The sequence below is a fragment of the Habropoda laboriosa genome, unplaced genomic scaffold, assembly GCF_001263275.1.
Source record: "Habropoda laboriosa isolate 0110345459 unplaced genomic scaffold, ASM126327v1 scaffold97, whole genome shotgun sequence".
NCBI classification, from domain to species: domain Eukaryota; kingdom Metazoa; phylum Arthropoda; class Insecta; order Hymenoptera; family Apidae; genus Habropoda; species Habropoda laboriosa.
The window spans coordinates 1148030-1170672 of NW_017100220.1; the positions used below are offsets into that span (position 1 = coordinate 1148030).

At 44.0% G+C, this 22643-nt stretch overlaps 1 protein-coding gene across 1 annotated transcript; it reads right to left on the bottom strand.

Moving 5' to 3' along the window:
• Positions 1 to 454: 454 nt before the first annotated feature.
• LOC108571030 (protein split ends) lies at positions 455 to 21295 on the bottom strand. Its single transcript, XM_017933000.1, is given in 13 exon segments — positions 455 to 810; positions 970 to 1128; positions 1742 to 2494; positions 2667 to 2783; positions 3019 to 3135; positions 3939 to 8881; positions 8884 to 11758; positions 11761 to 13280; positions 13283 to 13791; positions 15565 to 16305; positions 17712 to 18003; positions 19445 to 19625; positions 21204 to 21295. Coding segments are annotated over 12 exon segments (12255 nt in total). The 5' UTR covers positions 19545 to 19625; positions 21204 to 21295; the 3' UTR covers positions 455 to 681.
• Positions 21296 to 22643: the final 1348 nt, after the last annotated feature.

A 22643-nucleotide genomic window follows, 5' to 3' on the forward strand; every position in this document is an offset into this window, starting at 1 on the left:
TGTATTATAGTGGTAGGGTACGTTAGTTTTTTTTCTTTATTTTCTTCCTCTATTCTCTTACTTACGAAATCGACTGTCCATCTAGAGCAACGGTATATTTTACTGTTTTCCTAGAGGAGGGATCAGTGTGAGTTTTCTGTTCCTTATTTTCTTTCTTTCTTTCATTTTTTAAATCTTTTTCTCAGAGAGAGGACATCGCGTGGGTTTTATCAATCGAAGGACTTCACGAAGGACTGGGGTTGTGCCTGATTCGCTTGTCAGAAAGACCAAGAGTGACGTCGGTCGATCTCACAAACGTCGTCAGTAACGAGCATACCACGAGCCATTCCATCAGAAATGAAAACTCGCCATCGCGAAGTGAACCGGGGAAGAAAGGCACGCTCGGTGATGTTTGCGCATTGACCGTGCTAGCCTCTCTACGCTACACAACCCCGTGCTTCTGTTTTAGGCCTACGATATAGAAAATCGGCACGATTTGCCGAAGAATCCGTTTGATTGTCACTGATATAATTCCAAAGGAAAAACCATTTCTTCCCTCGGGAATACTCTTATCGTTTGTTGTACGATACTGCACTTCGTCAGAGGGACACTCCAGGCTTCATGCCACATGTGAAGCGTCCTACAAGTGCGTGAAGGCGAGAAGTATAGGTAGATTGTAATCCAATAGACCACTGGTTGGTCTCAAACCGTGGCAATGACGATGAGTAAATGGGCGATCTTTGCGACGCGGTGTAACAAGTCCGGTGCGATTCGCGCCAAACTCTCGTTTGCGAAGTCGCACGATGGGAAAATGTGAACTACGTACGCAGGCTGCAAATAAAATTAATCGTACTTTTATTTTTGTCTTCATTTTTTTTTTTCAATATTTAGTTGGATAATACGATCAGTAATGGTAATTGTTGACTTAAGTAATTGGATAAAAGTCACAGGGAATAAATGATAAATTTATGTCTTTACATTTTTACATACCTGTTGTGATCCTGGTGCAGCGATGTTAACAATTCCAGCGGCCTGTTTCTGTTGCAAATACATTATAAATCCAGTCTGAAGATTTTTACTTTGTTGTAATACGTCTACCTCATCTCGACCACAAGGAAGCGCGAGAAGCATGCAGTGTTCATTGTCCATCTGGAAAAAGCAGAGCAATTTAGTAGTTGATTAAATTGTATGCAATAAATATAACATAAAGTGTTTGAAACGTATTTCGGTAGTACATTTATTTATATTTTTAATATAATTCCTAGTACTGAAAAATCATTTAAACAATTTTATAAAATAAATATGTATATACTTAAAAATTAAACATCTTATGCGTGTAAAACGATGAAAAAGCTGTTCAATATTTGCTGTAATACTGTTTCATTTCGTAAGTTTTGGGCATTATTTTATTCTCAAATTTTAATACAAGTTATACAATTTAAACCTTGCACTATGATGTATTAGAAATCAGTATTAGATCTCCGCTGTTAGAAATTATCATTACTATTATTGTTATTTAAATTAATATTATGCTAGTTTTGCATCATATAATTTTATTATACATCTCGTTATTGTTATTATTTAGTATATTATTAAATTTGTATCAATAATATTGTACAGTCATTTTCTAGTCTAATTTTCAAATCAAAGATACCAGCTTTGTCAACTGTACCACAATATTGGACAACTATACAAGAAATAGATACATCCTATATTGTGCAATTTAAGAATCAAAGTAAAATAAAAATTTTCTAGCACGTACCTGCATCTTCCTTGCCACACCTTCAACCTGGGTTTGTTCTAATCTCATTCTCTGTGCTATTCTCAATGGTGGAGTGGAGCCATCACTGTTACAAGGTAGACTGTCTCTCGCCACATTGGGGTTACCAAATACGAAATGCATTTGTACTGCTGCCTGGTCATTCTTAAGGGCCAATAATCCCTGCCACATAACTGGGTAACGTTGTAGCAACATCTGAAATGAGTCTGCTTGGGGTGGTACTTGAGAAGCGTGAGGTGGCGTGACCACTTGATGTTTTCTAGGCCTATCCGGTGTAATAGCTCTGTCACTTGGTGCTTCGCTGGCAGCAATAGGATATTGAGAACGCAAATGCGCAGGTGGAGGTTCGTAAAAACCACCTCTGGCGGTTGTTGGTGCACCAGTTAAGGATGGATTACTTCCTGCATTATATTGCGGCGGTGGTGGTGGTAACCTCGCTGGACCATGCAGCATGTAGACTTGAGCTACTTGAGGACTGTCGGTGGTACGATCTTGCGGCGTTTTTGTGCCTCGTCTCAACTCCAATGGTGGACTGTGACTATCTTCTATGCCCGTTTCAAGTTTAGGGTCTATTGGCAAATGAGGAGATCCTTGGATGTGGTATGCTATACGTGGAGCTGTTAAGGCCTCCTGCTGAGCACGCAGATATTGATACTGTAACACTTGCGGGTGCATGTAATGAGGTGGTAGCTCTCCTCCTCTTGTAAGTCCTCCATAGTGATTCACAACGTCACCCTAAATGTGGAAAATGTTATGATTGAAATAATTTCAGAGCAACAGTATTGATATAATAGTGTATGTTTCATTTATAAAGTAGAATTTAATTTAAATTGGTAAATATGTTTCTATTATATGTTTAAATCGACACATCTTAACAAAATTGAAATAAAGTTAGCATAGTAAGTACCTGAGAAGCATTAGCATGATGATGGGCAGGTGGAGGCAATGGAGGACTCTGGGATCTATGTGGGGGGACAAGTCCAAACTGGCCCCCTGGTGATGGAGCAGCACCCGCACTCCCATGCTAGTCAAAACCAAGCGAAGTTAGTTAATGTATCGAGATATTTTTAATAAATAAATGTGTGTGTGTTTTAATACAGGTGCACACAATTCAATATATTAATCTTGCTACTCTACCGCAATAAGGATAGATTAATTCGATTCGAATTTAAAACAAGCGTTGATCACAAATAATCATTACGTAATTTTAACATTTTTGCGTCATGATTTAGAATGTTACATATGATCATTATACTTACCAATGGTCCTTCGTATGTTGATATTGGTACTCCACGTGCCTGAGGACTCGCAGTTGGAACCATAATACAGCCGGACATAGATACTTCCACTTTTGGCGGTTCCATCGTTCCTGTTACCTAAAATTATTATCATCATAAAAATTAGTTCCCCTATTTTTTTCCTTTTCTTTTTTAAGAAGTGATAGAATTTTTAATATTACATTGCTATATAGAAATTGTTCAATTCTGAGAAGAAAATATAGTATTACATGTAACTTTTAAAACTTTCATAATATAAGAATATTACTTAAAAAGTTTCACTAAAACATATTCATTTTACTGTATTCGTTTGAAATAAATAAAATGTATAGTTAACTACTTATTTATCGGGTGTACTTATAATTATGTTGATGAATAAAGTTAATCTACAAAATTTCATCAAAAAACTAAAATTGATACTTAAATATTTTTAAGAGATGATTTTACAAGAAATTGATGCACAGGATAGTATAGGTTTTCTCTTAAAATAACTACCACATAAACAATCTTTTTCATTCTGAAAAGTAATTACACATACAGTACTAATAAAAATAATGAATAGAAATGGAATATGTTCTTGCATAAGAGTAAGTCACAAAAAATAAAACGTAAAAATTGAAATGCTTTCTGTATGAAATGAAAAATGTCAACTGTGTAAAAACAGTTGCTATTAATAACAAGATGACAGAGAAATTAGCTAAGATTAGATTGTATGCACAATTTTCCTTCAAATCTATTTTCTTAAACACAAAGCCTCACTTATGTTAGTTATTCTTGTTATCAAGAACTCATCTTAGACCTTAATTATATTATAAATTACTCTTGATCAAAAAATCATTTCATCCACATTTTTAGATTTGTCATCACTATATCAGTTATTTAAAAAAAAAAAGTGCTCTTACTGCTGGTTTTGGTGCTGGAGGTCTTGAACAGCCAACGTTAGCAGGCTGAGGATTCATCAAATGAGGCTGAGTAGGTGGACTGGCTACTGCACCTGTGACCATTGGTGGTACTACTGCCTGTAGCAAATGGGTCTTTGGATTCAATGGATGTGATTGACCCTTCAGTGCAGTGGGCTGAGAAACAGGTTGATGAATTCTTGGTGTTAATGTTGTAGTTACGCTAGCTGGATGGACGTTCATAGGCAACTTCTGAGGTAGATTCACTATCGTAGACGCCTGTTGCTTGGCCGCCTGCAGAAGATGTTGTTTAGGATTCGGTGGCACACCAGTGTTGTTCAAAACCGGTGACATAGGTTGTCCTTGGCCCTTTCCATTCGCGACACTGATCTGAGGCGCCTGCTTAGCACGTGGGCTCAAACTTGGAGCCACCACTTTGTTACTGGGTATTTGTAGATGAAGACCTTGTACCGGTTGTGTCGGTTTCATAATACTTTGCACTACTGATTGGCTGGGTATGCTGGGAGCTGGTGGTTTTGTAATGACTACAGGCTGTTGTACCGGCGTGACCAATTTGCTGGCGTTTAACACATGGGCTTTGAGACTTGTGGGCTTCGATTGAGTCGAGCAAGTAGGCGTAGTCTGTGGCGTTGTTACTGTGGTCGTGGCTATAGGAGTAACTGTGGTGGATGTTGTTACTGACTGAACCATGCTGATTGTGGAGGTAACTTGAATGACTGGAGACTGTGGTTTAGTGATCACGCTGGTTTGGGGCTGAATCTGTTGATTCTGAACCGGTTCTACGGGTTGTTCCTTTTTGGATTCTTCAGGAATTGCTAGATTTTTAAGCTGAGTTGGTTTTGGACGTAACACTTCGGCTGTATTAGGACTCGTGTTGATTATTCCAGCTGGAGTTGCACGCGTGTCACACGTGGCTCTGTTTACAGTTTGTATCTGTCCGGATGATGTGGAAACGGGAATGTACTGACCCTCTTCCGACTCTCTCATTGGTATCAACATTCCAGTTACTGGATCTATCAGTGTCATTGGCTCATGAGAGACTGGTTTCTGCGTCGGTGACGGTGTTAACTGACTTGTTTCCTCTGTCTTCGGAGCTTCTTCTTGAGGTAGAGCGCTTTCTTCCTTGTTCTGCAATTCCTGTGGTGCCGCCGATGGCGCTTCCTTGATCTTCTCCTCATTACTATCGTCATTATTCTCCGAAGACCTTCGTACCAGTTTTCGTCTTGGTTTTCTAGGCTCTGTTAGCTGCACGGTCGTCTGTACATTACGAGGGGAGTTGTTATGCCTGGTACTTCTTCTGGTGGCGTGAATGTTGCCCGTTGATCCTCCAACGACACCCTTGTTTGCCGCAGAACCGCGTACGACGTCTTCGATAATATCGTCGATAGTGTTTCTACTACCATCCCTTTCGGCCAATCTTCTGGATTTCCTTGTGTTCGCGGCTGGAGAGACAAATTCCTCCGGCGGTACTTCCTTCACCGCAGCTATAGGTGTTGCTGGTTGTGCGTTGGGACCGGTCAGATTCGGCACCGGAGACTTGATAGTGAGAATCAACCGTGGCCGTCCAGCGTTATCCTCCTCGCTATCATCGTGGAATTCATAAACATCCGCCGGCAGCTTGTTTCTTTCCACATGATGTTTGCTCCCTCTAGAAGTCCTGCCACCTCGTTTATGCACTACAGTGGTCGTGTTTCTGCTGCTTCGTCTGGTCGTAACACCGCCACGACTACCGATTCCTCGTCTATTCTTCATTCTACCACGACGACTTTTCGTTGACTCGCTCTCGCACGTCTCCACACCTTCATCCTGCTCGTCGTTTGTCCTGAAGTTCTTTTTACTCTCCGTCTCCGTCGTTTCTGCGTTGAACCATTCAGACTCGTTATTCTTAGGTTGTTCCTGCGTCTCATTCCTACCGTTCTGACCGTGTTGCGTCTCTTCATCACCGTCGTTGGCCTCGCCGTCGCACAGAGCATCTACCTTTTTTATCACACTCTCGATGTTTACCTCCTTCGCTGACCAGTAGTCGCTATCTTCTTTACTGTCAGCTGGATCCTCTTTAGACACGTCGATGGCAAGCGGGTCTGTACTTGGTTCTTTCAAAGGATCCTCTGCTGGCTCCTCTGCTGGCTCCTCTTCTATGCCCACCTCTTCGTTCTCTTTCACAGGTTCCTCTTCCTTCACTGGCTCGTTTACAGGTTCCGATTTAACCGGTGACTCGACCTCTATCTTGGGAAGTAAATTGCTCTCCGGAAGTTCAGGTTTCGGTACGCACAGCAGTGTCTCTGACTTGACCACACTCGGTTGCTCTATTTTCGGTGGTTTCGTGTCTACGACGTTGGCAACTGGTTGACTTAACGGATGTTCCGGTTCACTGCTCGGGAATTCCTCTTTAATCGTGGTGTCTTCGTGCTTAACGCAATCTGGAGGTTCGTCTTTAATGACATCTATCGGTTGAGTTGGCTGTACGGGTGGCGTGAGTTGCATGGGCTGAGCAGTTTGGGCTATCTGTGCGTCAGAGTCTAACTCCAACTCTTGTTCAGGTGGTAAACGCGACTCTAACGACTCGACTGGATTGTTCTGTTCATTAATCGGCGGTGATGATACGGAGGGAACTGTAGAGGGCATGGCTCTGGTAATAATGGCTTGCGGGACAGTGGATACCAATGGAATATGAGGCTTCGGTAATTGACTACTCTGCGAGACTGGTGAGTGTCGTTGGCTGCTACTCAGGGGCAACGGCGTCTGGCTGATAACACACTTCTCCTCAGGCATGGAAACTGTCACTGTGGTCGCGATCTGTTGTGGAACTATCGGTACAACTGTCTTGATCAACGGTTGATTAGCCGGTGAAATAGTGGATGCTCCGATACTGTGCACCACAGACTTGTGGACCAAGTGAGGCTGTCCATGGGCGACTATTACAGGACTGGGCGTGGAAGAACGTGGTACATGAGTAGTTAGAAGTTGAAGACTCGATATTTCTTGTTTTTGCCTGGGTGACAGCAAATTATTATCCGTCGTGATGGAGCTTGCTACTTGTTTCTGACTCCTAGACGACAAAGAGCACGTGTCCGCGATGTTGCTCGGCTTTCCAAATACCGGACTGGACGTACTGGCGGTGATCTCAATTTTCGCTGTCTCAGGAATATACGTTGGCGGTTGATTGGGTGAAGGAACTTTTGGAGATGTGGACGCTTTGTTCGCGGGCTCAGGAATAACAGCTGGCGAGAGCTTGGGTTCTTCTAAACGCTGCGGAGGTTCGTTTGGGTTTACCGGAAGCAACGTCTCGATCACGGATTTACCACCTAAACCAGAGTCCCTCGAGTTTTTCACTTGCACACCAGGTGCTAACGGTGGTACAGGCATGTAAGGACGGTGTGGAATATTTAAAGTCAACGGTGGCAAGCCTCCTCTGGGATGACTAGGCGCCAGAGCTCTCATTCCAGGAGCGTGTTGGATGACTGGTTGTTGAGTGGCCGCTGTCGAGTAAATCTGTTGCGCCGGAGCTTCAGGTCTATGCGCGGACACGGATACGCTCACCGCGATCCTGGCTGGTGGTGGAGATGGTTTTCCGATTGTTGGTATCTGATGTGGACTGAGAGCAGAATTTCGAGACCATTGTCCATTAGGTGATTGGGGTTGTAAGATTCTCGGTGACAACTGTGATGGCACTAGAGGTGGCATTCTGGATGGAACTAACGGTGGCAGAGGAGTCTGATTTGGAGAGGCCGATGTAGAAACCGTGGAAATATTTTGCATTCTGGGGGAAGTCTGTCGCATCGGTACCGCTTGTGACTGTGGCGACACAGGTAGCTTTTGATACAAGGATTGCACGCTGATAGGCGGTGGTCTAGGACTGGCTGCGGCGATTCTAGGTATTTCGCTGGTAATCGGCACACTGCACGGACCTAGAACTGGTTGCTTGTACTGTGGCGGTGGAGAAGTGGAGATACGATGCGCCTGAGGGGTGATTCTCTCTGGACTGGTGGCAGTAACGTTCGTCTCGACAGATTCTACCGTTTGCACGGTTTTAACCACTTCACGTGGCTTCTCGTTCAGGTTCCAAGAGTGAGCGATCACAGACGTTGGTGGACTCTGCGGTTTCATTGGTATGGACGATATGCGCGTTTCGATGGACTTTTCTGCCCCGGCCAGAGGCGGCGCTGAGATGGTGTTGATGGTCTTCGTAGGAGATTTGTAGAACGATGGAATATCCGGCGTTTTCGGTGGCTGTGTCAGGTCGAACGATTCATAGTTCGGGTCCTCTTCCGTGTCCGTGTCTATCTGCAGATCGTGCTCGCTCTGAGGAGTATCTGGTTTCATGTCCGTCTCTCCTTCTCCAGTCGAGGCGTTCAAACTCTCCACAGCTTGCTGCATCTCCTCAACGTCCTCCTGAGGCGCCTCAGCTGGTGCTCCAACTGCGTCTTCCGCCTCCGCGTCTTCCTCCTCGCCCTCGTATGGGAAATCTTCGGTGGATCCACCGAAGGTCTCTTCCAACAACGCAGCGACGGCGTCCTCAGTCTCCTCTTGAGAAATTGCGACACGTGGTTTATCTTCGGTTTGTGCAGGCGGAGTGGTTGGTGCAGTTACTTCCGGCTCCTCCCTGCCACTTCGCGACTGGCAGCTGTTCTCGCGTTCCTCCGGCTCTGATATACTTTTTACAGCGTTTTCGTGAATAGCTTCATCGATTTCAATTCCAAAACCGGGAATAAATTTATCCTTCTTCTTTTCCGGCTTCGCAGCTTGAATAGCTCCACTAACGGCTGGAAGAGCCATCGACGGCACCACCGTCGATACATTGGACGCAACCTTTGGAATGGGACTTAACAAAGTATCTCTAGGTGTAGGTAATGTTGGTGACATAGTTTTAGGGATTAGTGGACTGCTGGCTCTCGGAGGACTAGGATCTGCACCTAAATACGGCAATCGTGATGATGGTGGTGATGATGGTGATGATGGTGGTAATCTTTCCGACTGCGTTCCTCTTTCGACTTCTTCCTCTTCTTCTTCTTCTCTTTAACCTTCTCCGGAATGGTTGACGGCGTAGATGGTTCCACACTGTCGTTGTCGTCTGTGAACCGAAACACGTCGTGATCGTTGCTTTCCGTGCACGCCACACCAGACTTTGGCGAGTTCGGTAAGCCTAAAAGTTTCGCCTCAATTTCTCGTCCCGCCTCCGCCAAGTCTACGCTGTTCTCGTCCTCGGGCTGATGACGACGCTTCTTCTCCGCTTTTCTTCTGACTCGCTCTACGTCCAACACCGGACTGTGTCCGCCGTCGCTGTCAAAAGTGTAGGTGTTATTTTCCGACGTAATGTTGCCCAGACGGTTGAAGAAAGTGTTGTTAGACGGACCGTCGTCAACGTCGTCCGACAGTGGACCAAAGATGTCCTCCATTCGTTGCGAGTCTCTCGTTTCCTGCCTATTCAGCCTCTTTCTCCTCGCCTTAGTTTTGTCCTCTCCGTTCCTATCTCTCCGCTTGTCTTTCTTATTTCGTTGCTTCTTATCCGATCGTATCCTTTCCTCTGTGCTCTCCAACGTTGCCGTTGTCCCCGATGTGACGTTGGTGTTCGTAGTCACATTGATGGATTCCGACGCATGATTCGGTCGACCGTCTACAGTACTGGCTACGATGTTCGACTTGTTCTTATGATCAGCGTTCTCAGAGGATTCGGTCTTTATACTGTCCTCGCTCTGTATCGAGTTCTTCTGCCGCTTCTGCTTCTTCTTATGCGACTTTTTGCGCGAGTCTCGCTCGTGATTGTTCACCACGATCGCCGGATGGTTGCTACGGAAGGGAACAGATATTCGTTCGTCGTCGTCCGAAGTGCGTGGTTCTTCCTTCACATTCGCGTGAACGCTGTTCACGACCACGTTCGACGATTCCAGAGGATTGTGCTTCTCCTCGGTGTCGGCGAACCCAAGGTCGACGTCGCTCTCCAGGAACCTCTCGGTCTTCACGACCTTTCGAATCTTATTGTTAAACGACTCTTCCTCCTCACTGGTGTCCGAGTGAATTCGAGACCTAGAGCTCTTTCTGGACAGAGACTTCGCTCTGGCTGAATCTGACTCAGACGTTGCTTCGTCCTCTGTCAGAGCCTTGCTAGATACCGAATCACCATCCCACGAAGTGCTCTGTTTCTTCTCTTCTCGCCTGGCTCGACTTTGTTTCAACTGCGAGAATTTGTCCTTTAGCCGCACCTGTCGCTTCTCTTCCTCGAGCTTCTGCATGTTTTTCGTCGAGCGCGCCTTCACCTTGTCGTACATACTGATGTACGCGGGTTCATCGTCAACGATGTCGAAAATCGAGTGCTTCTTAGGTTCGTCGCTATCCGTGTCGGTAGCTGACGGATGTCTGGCCACTTGAATGTCGTGGGTGGATAACGGGCCGTCGTCTACGTCACTGTGCAAGTTCAACGAAGACTGTTGCTGATGGTGTTGTTGCATCTCACGCGAATGATTAGCATTGGCCGTTGTCGAGTCGCTCGGTGAATTCGAATCATTACGTTTTGTGAGGTCAAGTCTCGATAGGAACTCTTTGTCAGATTCGTGGGAAACCCTTGGGCTTCGTTCTCTGGATTCTTTTTCGGAACGAGTCCTCTTGCTTCGCTGCTTCTCTTTCCCACTCTCACGGTTGTTCTCTCTGTTTTCCCTGTTTTCTCTGTTCTCCCTATTTTCTCTGTTTTCCCTGTTCTCTCTGTTCTCTCTGTTCTCCCTGTTCTCTCTGATTGATTCCCTATTCTCCCTGGTTGATTCCCTGTTCATCTCACTGTGAGCTTGTTCCCTGCTGTCCTGGGTTTGCGTGGAACCACTACTTTCCTTGCTGTCACGGCTCTCCCTGCTCTCGCGACTCGACCGATGGGAATCGTTGCGATGCTTGCGGTCTTCGGATCTTCGGTTCTGTCTAGGCCGATCTTTGCTATCTCTTCTGTGGTCGGAAATTTTCATGCGTTTGGCTTCGTCCTCGTTTGGTCCGTCTTGCGACGAACATCGCCGCTTGATAGATACCGGGGCGGGGGAAATTTGATTCTGAGACTGTGAAACAGATTGATGGAGATGATTCTCGGTGGGTTGTCGCCTGCTCTCCTCGCGATCCCCCCTCTTTTCTTTGTCCTTCTCATCGCGATCCCTCCTCTTATCGCGTTCAGATTTTTCTTTCTCCCGCCTCTCTTGATCTTCACGTTCTCTTCTCTTTTCTCGATCGTGCTTTTCTCGTTCGAGCCTCTCTTTTTCTTCCTTCTCGCGTTTCTCTTTCTCAGCTCGTTCTCGTTCCTCTTTCTCTTTTCTCCGTTCTCTCTCAAGCCGTTCCTTCTCTTCTCTCTCACGTTTTCTCTCCCTCTCGAGTCGCTCTTTCTCTTCCCGTCTCCTCTCTCGTTCCAATCTATCCCGTTCTTCTTTCTCACGCCTCTCTTGCTCTTCCTTTTCTTTCCTAAGACGCTCCTTTTCTTGTTTCTCCCGCTCCTGACGGAGCTCTCGTTCTTTCCTCTCGCGGTCCTCGCGCTCCCTCCTCTCTCGTTCCTCCCTTTCCCGCCGTTCCTGACGTTCTTTCTCCTCCCTTTCCCTTTTCTCGCGATCCAACCGTTCTTTCTCCTTCCTCTCTTTCTCCTTGGCTTCATTTTCCTCCCGTTCTTTTCGTTCTCTTTCACGTTCTCGTTCTCGCTCACGTTCTCGTTCTCGTTCACGTTCTCGTTCTCGTTCTCGTTCACGTTCGCGTTCACGTTCCCGCTCTTTCTCTCGTTCTCGTTCTCTCTCCTCCCTTTCCCGCTTGTCTTTCTCCTGTCGTTCCTTGTCCAGCCTCTCCCACGTTCTCGCTCACGTTCACGTTCTCGTTCTCGTTCTCGTTCACGTTCGCGTTCACGTTCCCGCTCTTTCTCTCGCTCTCGTTCTCTCTCCTCCCTTTCCCGCTTGTCTTTCTCCTGTCGTTCCTTGTCCAGCCTCTCCCGTTCTCGTCTCTCCTCGTCCTTCTCTCGTCTATCTTCGCGTTCCTTCCTTTCTTGCCTGTCGCGATCCTCCTCCCTTCGTTCTTGCCTCTCACGGTCGTCTTTGTCCCTTCGATCCTTCTCTTCTCTCTCTTTCCTCTCGTAACGCAGCTCTTTGTTCTCCTTGAACTCTCTCGCATGACCGTCGTTATCCGCGACGTCATTCACTATGGACGACGAGCTGTCTTTCTCCTCTCTGTCCTTGCGACTCCTCTCGCTGTCCACCACCTCCTCCTTCCTCGATTTCCTCTGACTATCTTTCCCTTTGCTACTGTACTTCGAGTCTCTACTGTCCTTACTGTCCCGGTACTCTCTGCTCTCTCGATTGCTACTGCTGACCTCTTTCCTCAGACGAGATCGTGCACTGTCCGACAGTGAAGACGAAGAAGAGGAGGTGGAGGAAGAAGATGATGACGATGAGGAGGATGAGCAGGAGGAGGAAAAATTCGACGAGGGTGTCGTGGAAGACGGTAGTACCGTGGAGGCGGTGGGCATGGAAGTTTGGTATTGACCACTCGGCAAGGTGGACGTCGATGACGATGATATTGTGTTCGACGTGGTTATGATTGGTGCTGACGTGCTCGCTGTTGTGGTCAATGTTGTCGTAGTCGTTGCAGTCGTAGGAACGGACGGCGTCGACATAGACGTGGAGAATGTGAGTGTCGATGCGGTGGTCGTCGCCGGAGCTGACACCAAGGAGGTTGCGGAGGCACCGGTGCTGCTCAATCCTCGTGTGGTAGATGCTCCAAGAGCGTGAATACTACTTATACTACCGTTGCTGCTAAGAATACTACTAGCTGACGCTAAACCGCTACTATTGCCATTACTGGCAGCTGTTCCGCTACCAAGACCGATCGGTAGAGAAACCGGTGGTAATTCGGGGCTAACAGTCTTGATCGACGTGCCGGGCGTGATTGGTGTTGCGGGTGTTGGGTGGACACAGTTATGCTGCGCCGTCACCCGTGGGTCCGTCGTTTTCAAAGCGGACGACATGGTCGTCGTGAACGTTAAACTCGATGACAGGGTCGTACTGATGCCGATTTGACTGGTCAAAGAACCGCTGCTAGTCAGCTGTACCGGCGGATGACTAGGAAATGGATACTGCAAGCAAACCTTGCTGGTACAGCCACCGCTCGACGCGAGGCTGCTCGTGTTGCCGATCATCGAACTCACACCAATCACACCAGTGAACTCTCTAGGTTCGTATTTCTCGCTGAAGTTCTCCAGACGTTTCGAGTCCTCGTCAAACACGCTCCTCTTGGCAAGGACCGATTTCACGATGTCGCTCGGCTGCACCTCGTGTAAGTCCAAGTCGAGCAGTTTATGTCTGCGGTAGCGTCGAGTTTCGCCAGCGCGTCACCGCCGGCGGCGCTTAACGCCCTGGATCCGGACCATTTTTCGTACTTCTCGTCCAGAGAGCGTATCCTTTCTTCGAGACTAGGTGATTGGGGCGCCGTCTCACTGTCTGAGCTCGTTGGACTCGGGCTAGGGTGGCGAGGCGGCGGCGACGCTGGCGGCTGAGGGGCTGTGCGAGGACTGGGTGCCGTCGATAGATTGCCACAAGGTGGACTGGTCACTTTCGCAAGGTTCGAATTGTTCGATCGACCACCACCGCTGTTGCTGTTATTGCTGTTACCGGTAGTGGTGTTGTTGTTACTGCTACTACTGCTGCTGTTGTTGTTGCTGTTGTTATTATTGTTGTTCAGCATCTGAGCAGCAAACCTTGGCAACGGCAACGACAGAGGACCGTCATGACTTCTTTCGCGAAACCGCCTCGGCTCGCTAGGCACCAAGTTTTCTGGCCTCTCGTCCACCAGGGGCGTCCCTGGCCGCGATCCGTCATGATGTTCGTGATGCCTTTAACAGAAATAATTTCACACGTTATAGCACCGATTTGTATTTAACAACAGTGTATTAAATGAAAAATTCTGAAAAAACACTTTGGATAACTTTTGTACTTGTTACAGTAGGTTTTGCTTTACACACTTGACAAAAGTGTTTTGATACTGAACTATACGCTTATTGTTTCTCTGACACTGTTAAGCGTTTGAACTATATTTATAATTACTGATAATACAAATGGTATCCTCAACGGAACTTTCTGAAAATTTAACTGAGAGTGTTTGTGACTTAAGCAGCCAAATGAAAATTCATTATGAAGTTGTAAAGGAAGTGAATCTTGAGATACAATGTTACATTGAGATCCCAAAGTTTCAAACACATATAGCTATTGCAAAATAATCATTGGAAAGGATTTCTTGCGTGCTACTTTCTTAATGAAATGTTCTTGTGTCGTGAAAGCAAATTGTTAAATGGGAACCATCCTGTAAGATAACCTCCATTTAAGTTACGATTTCAGTTTCCCCCAAACACATTCACCACTATCACCACTTATTTCTCTTATCTTTTCGTTCTAATACAAAACAAAGTTGTAACCTTTTTCTACACCTACGAACATATAATTCTCTTTTCATTCTAGTAATGACCATATTTAACCCTTAGCATATCAAGGTGGGGTCACTCAGGGACCTCAATACATGTTTTTCAGTGTTATTCGATAACTGTTAGAAATACGCTGCCAGCGATTTTTTGATGTATTTCATTATTAACTACGATAAATAGGAACAGAAAGAGAAAAAGATCAGCTAATATGATTTTTGCAAAAAAAATTAAAAACCTCCAGGAAGTTCTGCATGATCTTCGTATCTTATGTTCCCGTATGTCAGTTCCCTTCTTTTTGCTGTTTGATGAGTTCTTACTGTATCGAAATAGAATCATCGCACTGTGTGAACGATGAGTATCTGTGCCTAAATAAACGAGAGTGAGTGATTTATAAATGTCTTAGAAACTGTTATCGAGTACGTCTTAGATGGTTGTGCAGATTTAGACTTACGCAATAAATAAACATTTTCAACAAATAAAACACACGACTCTTGGTAGTATTCTCATCAGGTTCAATAGGAACATTGTTACAACAAAAATACTATGATACAAACATAAAAAAAGAACTATGGGGTCTTCTAAGGACTCCTGTTATTAAAGAATGTCTATCATCCCACCTTGGTATGCTAAGGGTTAAGCTGTGTCTACGCTATATAACATAACACGTTATATAGGAAAGTTATAAAACTTGCTATAAAAGGAGCAAAAAACAAATGTTACACAGCAGTATCTTAAATAACATTTTCAATGTTACATAGTAAGTTATATTCATCAAGTGTCGGTGAAGATGAAAGAAAGTTATAAAAGATCTGTCGTCTACCGTTTGACGCCGTTATTAATAACGAGATGCGAAACGTTAGACAAACTTCTTACAGATTTGCTACAATACCAAAAGGTACAATCTTGGAACAAGTTATAACAACATGTTGTACAATAAGGTTACAAAACAATTTGTTGCATAGTGTAGATACAGCTTTGAGCTATACATATTAAAAACCACGTTACGTACTAAACACAATTTGCTTCTTCTTTAAACCAAACGTTGCTCTCACTGTACATCGTCAAATCATTACTCAAACATCCAAAGAGGAAACCATTCTCACATCGCCAAGCTCGTCCACCGTTCATTTCCCAAAAGGAACTCTACCAGTGAAATACTCTTCACACGGTGAGAAAAGTGGTATATACCTGCTGGTAACATCACGGCGGCGCTTACAGGGTCCCGGTCCCCTTCCCTCGCAGCTACCTCTCCTCGTGCCGTGATGCACGACCACCTTGCTGTCGCTGACGCGTCTAATGTCCATGCCCTTTCTGCTGGAGTGCGACGTGACAAGCAACGAGGCGATCTCTGGCTCGTCGTCCTCGCAGAGTATGGTAGCCGAGGCACCGTCGAGTTTCGCCCGTTTCTTTGGCGCGAATCCGACCTCGTCGCCGCTGCTGTGACACTCCTCCAGCTGCTCCAGCAGATGAACACGCTCTTTCTGCAGGTGCCTGATGTCGGGAGGCGGTAACAACGGAGGCGGAGGCGCCGGTGGGTCCACACTGGTGACGACACTTTGCACCGCGTGGCGACGCGACGGTGGTGGACAATCGTCGTCGTTCATCTTCCCGTCGCCGAGCACGCTGCTCTGGTAGTCGTCGTGGCTCGCCCCGCTTCCTTGGCTGAACTCGTCGTAGCTGCGGAATCGCCGGGGCGCCGGCTCGGTGTAATCGCCGTCGTAGTAGCTGTCCTGGTAGGAGCGTCTACTGCTGCGGGACATCGCGGTCGGGTGAGCAGGACTGGCACCCGGCGTGCTTCCGCCTCCAGACGCGCGGGAGTAACTTGCTGTTCTCGACCTCGGGGGCGTCTCGTACCGGGTAAACCGGCTACTCGAGTTTGACACCGTCACCCCGGAGTCGAAACTACTGCGCTCTCGCCTGGAAGGAATCCTTCAAATAACGGTTGTACTATATTTTCTGTTCTTTGCCGCATCACACACGGTGTTTGTGGCTAACAGCTGCTCTGCAGAGCTATTCCTTTTCCGCAATGTTTAGCAGCAGCTTGTATGTTTTCTAACCAACTATTTTCGATACCAATTTGGTTATTTAGCTAACCGAGGTTCGTAGGAAATTTGGAGATAATATATCATTTTTAAGAAGTGTAAAAGTATATTTGAATGATATTGCAATTGACGTCTGTGAAAGGAATTCTGTTTTGATTTGTATCGTGTAACTAAAAAGTATCGTCTACCACACCGATAAATCTGAACTATTTGGGTACGTGTTATTGGATCATTGGCACTCTATTAAACATGAAAGCGTGTATTTTACGGGGGCAGTTCAGATTTGTTGAGAGAACATACAAATGATTCAACGGTACCATAATGTTACCAGTTGAATCGTTAAATTATTCTATATTTGTTACAAGATAATATCAAAAAACATGACATTTCGTTTAAAAGAAAAATTAAGACAACGCGAAATGTTACTTTTACATACTCAATATATCTTACTGATTGACATATATTCTTTGGCACAGTTTCGTACAATCTCGAAAACAGTCTTACTTAAAATGTTATTCTACGTTACAAGACGTGAGGAATATGGTAAAACAGATGCAAATTGTCATTTCATTCCAAATACGTGCAATATCTTATTATTGTTACAACTCGATAACAGAGAAGTTAATCCACAGCGTGTATGACGTCCTTGCCGCAAACCATCTGCTGAACATTCCGGAAAAGTTCGACGAATACCTCGCAAAATGTTTTCTGCATTATAATTCGATATTTATGTGACAAAACACGTTTCTGTACAGGCTGTACTGTTTATTTCGATCAGCAACACAAAATGTTACAATAACACATTGCAATAATACGACCAACAATTATCTTGCTTCTAAAAGGTTCAAGTTAGTCTTAAACGAAAATACGTTTAAATTGCTTTGTTCGTAATGACAACTGTTTCAACCCTTAATTAACAATAATTTCTACCAGTCTCAATTTGATTTCTCCAAAACAGGAAACATTCTCAAAATGACCTAAATACAGAAACAACCTGCACATCAATCTCAAGGAAATATTAGGTCATCCAAAAAGTTCGTAACGGAAGCGAAATATACTTGAATGAAAATCCAAGGAAATTCTACAACACAGTGGTCTTACCAAAAGAATTAGAAAAAATTGTGGAGCGAGAAGGCGCTTACGTTTTTTTTCTTATCAAATTTAAAAGTTTGTTGGAAATATCGATGTGACACGAATTTATTGGACGGCCTAACAATTCGAATAATCACACGATTGTGTTAAATAGTAATTATTCCACGTGAGAATCCGCATTTCACTGAAAATTATACATACGAGACATCGAAGGTCGTCGCCGGAGAGGGTCTTGTGTCCCAAGGTCTCTCCCCGGCGATGCCCTGCCGTTCAAGGTGCTCGTAAAACGTTTCCTGGCACTCTCTGGAAGCAAAGTCGACCTGAAGCCGACGTCCACGAAGAGCCGCTCCCCTCATCTCCTTCACGGCGGCTTGCGCGCAGCTGATCTGCTCGAAGAAGACCAAAGCGTGTCCCCGCTCGCGATCCACAACCACCTGATTTATCGGTCCAAACTGATGGAACTGCATGTTCAGGTACTTTTCCGGCAAACAATCTGAAAGAACGTTTCGGACGTTGTAATTTCATTAAGCGACAATTAGTGTACATTTTCAGTCGAATCTACTCCTGATGGCTGTTTCTCTCTCGTTGGTAATTCAGAGAAGTTGTTAATCGATTATTTTCCTGTGGTTTAATTCAGTCAATCGAAGTACACATCAACGAGGCGTGTTTGTAAATAATGACCGGAGTGTGTCAGATATTGCGGTGAAGATAATATAATAAAATTTTTTTTAAAAATTGAAATTTTGCAGAAATGTAGTTCAGTTGACGCTAATAACGAAACCATCTCTTGTTTCGTCAATGAAACGGCTCTAGGGGTGGAAACACCCCTCCAGAAAAATTGTGAGTTTTCATATTATCGTAAATATTTATAAAACCGTGTCATACGTTTTTCTTAAAAAGATATGGAAAATAGTTAAATTCAGAGTTGAGTGGTTCTTAATGTCCTACATTGTGGTGGTAAAGAATTTTCGAAAAACGTAATTTTTTTCATAATTTACTCCTATCACTCTTAATCTTTTGAAAAATAATGTTTTTTCAAAATTCTTCAACGCCACAATGTGAGACACGTAAATTACACAACTTTGAATTAAATATTCTTTTCCATATCTTGTACGATTTCGTAAATATTCGCGATAACATGAAAACTCGCAATTTTTTTAAAACAAAGAATGGTTACGTAATTACATTTCTGCAAAAGTTTCAAATTTTTTTGAATTTTCGGGTTACACCAACTTCACTTACAAGTGTTTAAAATAGAAACCCTATTGATTCGGCGGATAGTAACCGATTTCGATGTTAAGTCAACAACAAGTAATTATACTGACACTTGCAGGTAAAGAATTTCGAGTACGATATGTTCATTTCAATAGTACCCAGTAGATATGATCAAGATACGTTCACTTAGGATTTCAATTCCGACAGTAATTGATATAATAATTGGAACAATACATGAAAGTTGAATTTGAAGATATTAATTTACGGAAATTTCACCCCTTGACTTATGACAACAAGTCAGACACGCGGCCAGAGATTTTGGTCAAGATGTGGCAAAAATAGTTATATCAGTAATGAAAAAATAATTTTAATCCTAATTTTCTAAATGGTTACTAATTGTTTAGTTATCAATCCGTAATAGATTAGTTTTTGTTACCCGATATAGTACTAAAAAGTTGAACAGCTGAAGCTTGGATGTATAGTCAGAAAAAAAATCATAAGTGAAGGGGTTAATAATTATAATATCCTTTATACATACTTATTTCAAATGAAACTTCCATACTCATCATTTTCAAATACCTTGTATATAAAGCCAATTTTCTGTTAATATATTTTTGTCAATCACAAGACCTACACTCCTCGACCAATTCAATTATTTCTAATGTTTGAACTGCAGTAGTTATTCAAGAGAAATCAGTGCAGCTCTTTGCAATAATTACCTCCAATGCCGTCAACCCATACACAGGACGTGGGCATGGATTTTCCAAATCCGAGTTTTATTCGATTCGCGCCCAGATGTTCGCCGTCCATCGATCGCATAGCTTTGACGACGCTACCAATGTCGGAGTATTGGCAAAAGGCATAACTTGACACCGCGCCTTGCTTCTTAATATCTATTTCCTGCAACAATCGAAAATGATATTTTCCTTTTGCCGCTAACGTCGCTGATGATATCACCTAAACTAGACAATTATTTCGTTCACCAACGCTTTAAAACTTCTAGAATTGATGCGCTACTCCTTAAATACCAGTATTCCATTATTTATCGAAAACTGTTTTACTTTTAAATAAAAGAATGCGCAAATTTACATGTACGTTCCAAATAACAGTTCAATTATACTTCCAAGCTGTTCAAAGTGTAAACGAAGTTTCAGAAGTAAATCAAATATCGTAAAGTATATTTTTAAATAAGAATGCTAAATCATCCAATTCTAGAATTACACGTAAGTTTGGAAAAGAAACGAAATATACTAAACGGTAAGATTTGTATAGAATATTGGAATTATTAAATTAGGGAGAATTTTAACAAGCGGTAAGGTCATCTGAAATGATAATTGTTCAATTATTTTCAATGACATATGTCATTAAGGCTTTAATTATCCATAAAAGAGAGCCGAATTAGTTATTTATGACGAGTGTCGTAAATGGATACATGTTCGTTTGGAATGGACGTTACTACTTGAAATTTCAATATCAAATGGAAGAAACACGTTAATTCGCGACAGTATTAACATAAGGATTAGAATTTTAAGGCTTGGCCGAATGTGACTGCAAAATTTTTTTATACAGTTTTCTTTCACGCGTACAAAAGCCCACTCACGGAACTCCTTGATTATTGCTGTCAAATAAAACTAGTTAGAGAATCTCTGTCAAAATATGATTTTATTTGTTGTACTTTGAAGTTATTTAATTTCGTGCAAATTTTAACACATTTACATACCAATGACTTGCAACGTTTTTAAATTTTGCAGATCTTCAAATTTGTTGTAATTACAACAGTTTAATCGTAACTCTACAATTAACAATACAACTAAATTTACAAACCACAGAATGATCTAGAATATGTAAAATAATCTTTAACATTCGTTGGAAGTAGAAGTTCATAAAAAATTACTTTGCTCAAATAGATTCAGCGAATTGAATAATGTACCATTCGTATTATCATAAATTCTGACAACGAATCGAGCGGTTTGTAACAGACGATACAATTTTCGTTTTACTTTTCCGACAATATTCGTCACCTTTTTAAAAACCATTATATCCCCAGTGACATAAAAACGATCCGTGAATTATTCTTTATATTTTGTGAATCGAAAATTCCTCGATCCTCGATCGGTAAATGCAAGAACGTCCTCTACCCGTTCTATCTATAGAAAGGAACTTTACACTATAATTTATTCCTACTCCAAAGTGTAACTCTTCCCAAACTTAACATCGCCCCTTTTTTCTATGTCAGTCGATAAAATTCTTCTGTTTTCTACGCGGGTAAGTACCGTACAATTTAAAACACAACCATGTGTCCTCCAATACGACGATCCAAGGGTAGGTAGCGTGGATCGGTGCATGAAGCAACCGGACTCTACTCAAAGAGAAACCTTTCCAACGACAACGTTTCTTATCGCAAAAAAAGAAGAAAAAGAAAAAAAGAAAAACAAAAGAGAAAGTAAAGGAAAGGAAAGGAAAGAAAGGCGAACTTACTATTATCTCGCCGAAAGGCTCGAAATGCTTCCTAAGCTCGGACGCGGTGACGTCCTTCTCGAGATTGCCGATGAAGAGTGTCCGGGTCGCCTTCGGATGGTACTCGTCGAGCTCCGCCTCGTACGGCCTGAACTCGTTGTCTTCGACATCGTAACCCTGATAAGGAGCGACCTCGATCTTGCATCCGAAAAACAGTTTGTCGTGCGACACTTCGAGCGCCTTTTCCACATCTTCGGGCTTCTTGAAGCAGACCAAGGCGTACCGATCGCCGGCCGCCCCCACGACCTTCACCCATGTCACTTTTCCATGCTTCTTGTACTCGTGAAAGAGGCCGTCCTTGAGGGAGGTGTCGCTACTGCGTGCCGGTAAATTACGCACGCAGATAGCGAGCGGCCTGCGGTCCTCGGTGACGGCGGCATTTCCTGTGCGATGCGGCGAACTACCGGGTGACGTACTGCCCCCGGAAGTGCTGCCGGCGGAACTACCGCTCCGACTGCTGCTGCTGCTACCGGAACGGCTACTGCCACTCGGCGAACTGCTTCCGCTTCGCGATTTTCTGCGCTGTTTTTTGTGCTGTCGTAGCGCACCGCTGCTACTGCTGCCGCCACCTCCACCACCGCCTAGTGGAACAACACGACGAATGTAATCTACACACGTATATTTCGTTATCGTTATTTCCTCTGTCTCCGCTGGTGCTCCTTGTCGGATGGATTCTTAAGACTAAAATTACATAGCTAATTAGAACTGTGCTCGGAGTTCTTCGAGCGCGTTTATGCTCTATCCACCACCCGTATACCACCCCACCACTTGCTGTCCCGCTTGTCAAGCCGTGCGCCACGCGTACGCGTTTTTTCCTTTCTCGTATTTCTCTCTCTCTCTCTCTCTCACTCGTTTCCTTTTCCGTTATAATTAAAGTCGTTAGAACAATTGTCATGCTTTGGATCCCGTCGCGGTACCATTAACGAGCGCGCGTATAATCGCTCGACCCGGCACCGCGACGACGTGAAAGACGCGAACGTGCTCTAGCTTTTAAGCAATTCTCGCGCAAAAAGCGATACCGAGCGTGGTATCGGAGAATTATGGGGGCGGAAGTAAGTTTATCTGTGCATTAGGAAGAATGCGAATCACCTGTGACGTGTGAATCATGAAAATTTACAAACGTTCGATTGAAAGACATTTACATTATCCATTAATGCGTACCGTCATCGCGTTAATTAAGGATTTAGACGCGTACGATGAGCAACAAGGGACAAACAATTACGAAAAGTGAGTAATACACAGCTAGATAAAAGGGAAAGGTTAAACGATATAAACCGGTGAATTCTATGAGAGAACGCGCTGTAGCAAGGTCGCAAATCGTTACAGAAACCTTGATGATCGTGAGGAGCACGTGCTGTGCGCGAGCAGGGTCGACGCGCGTCCTCGCGATGGCATGGAAAC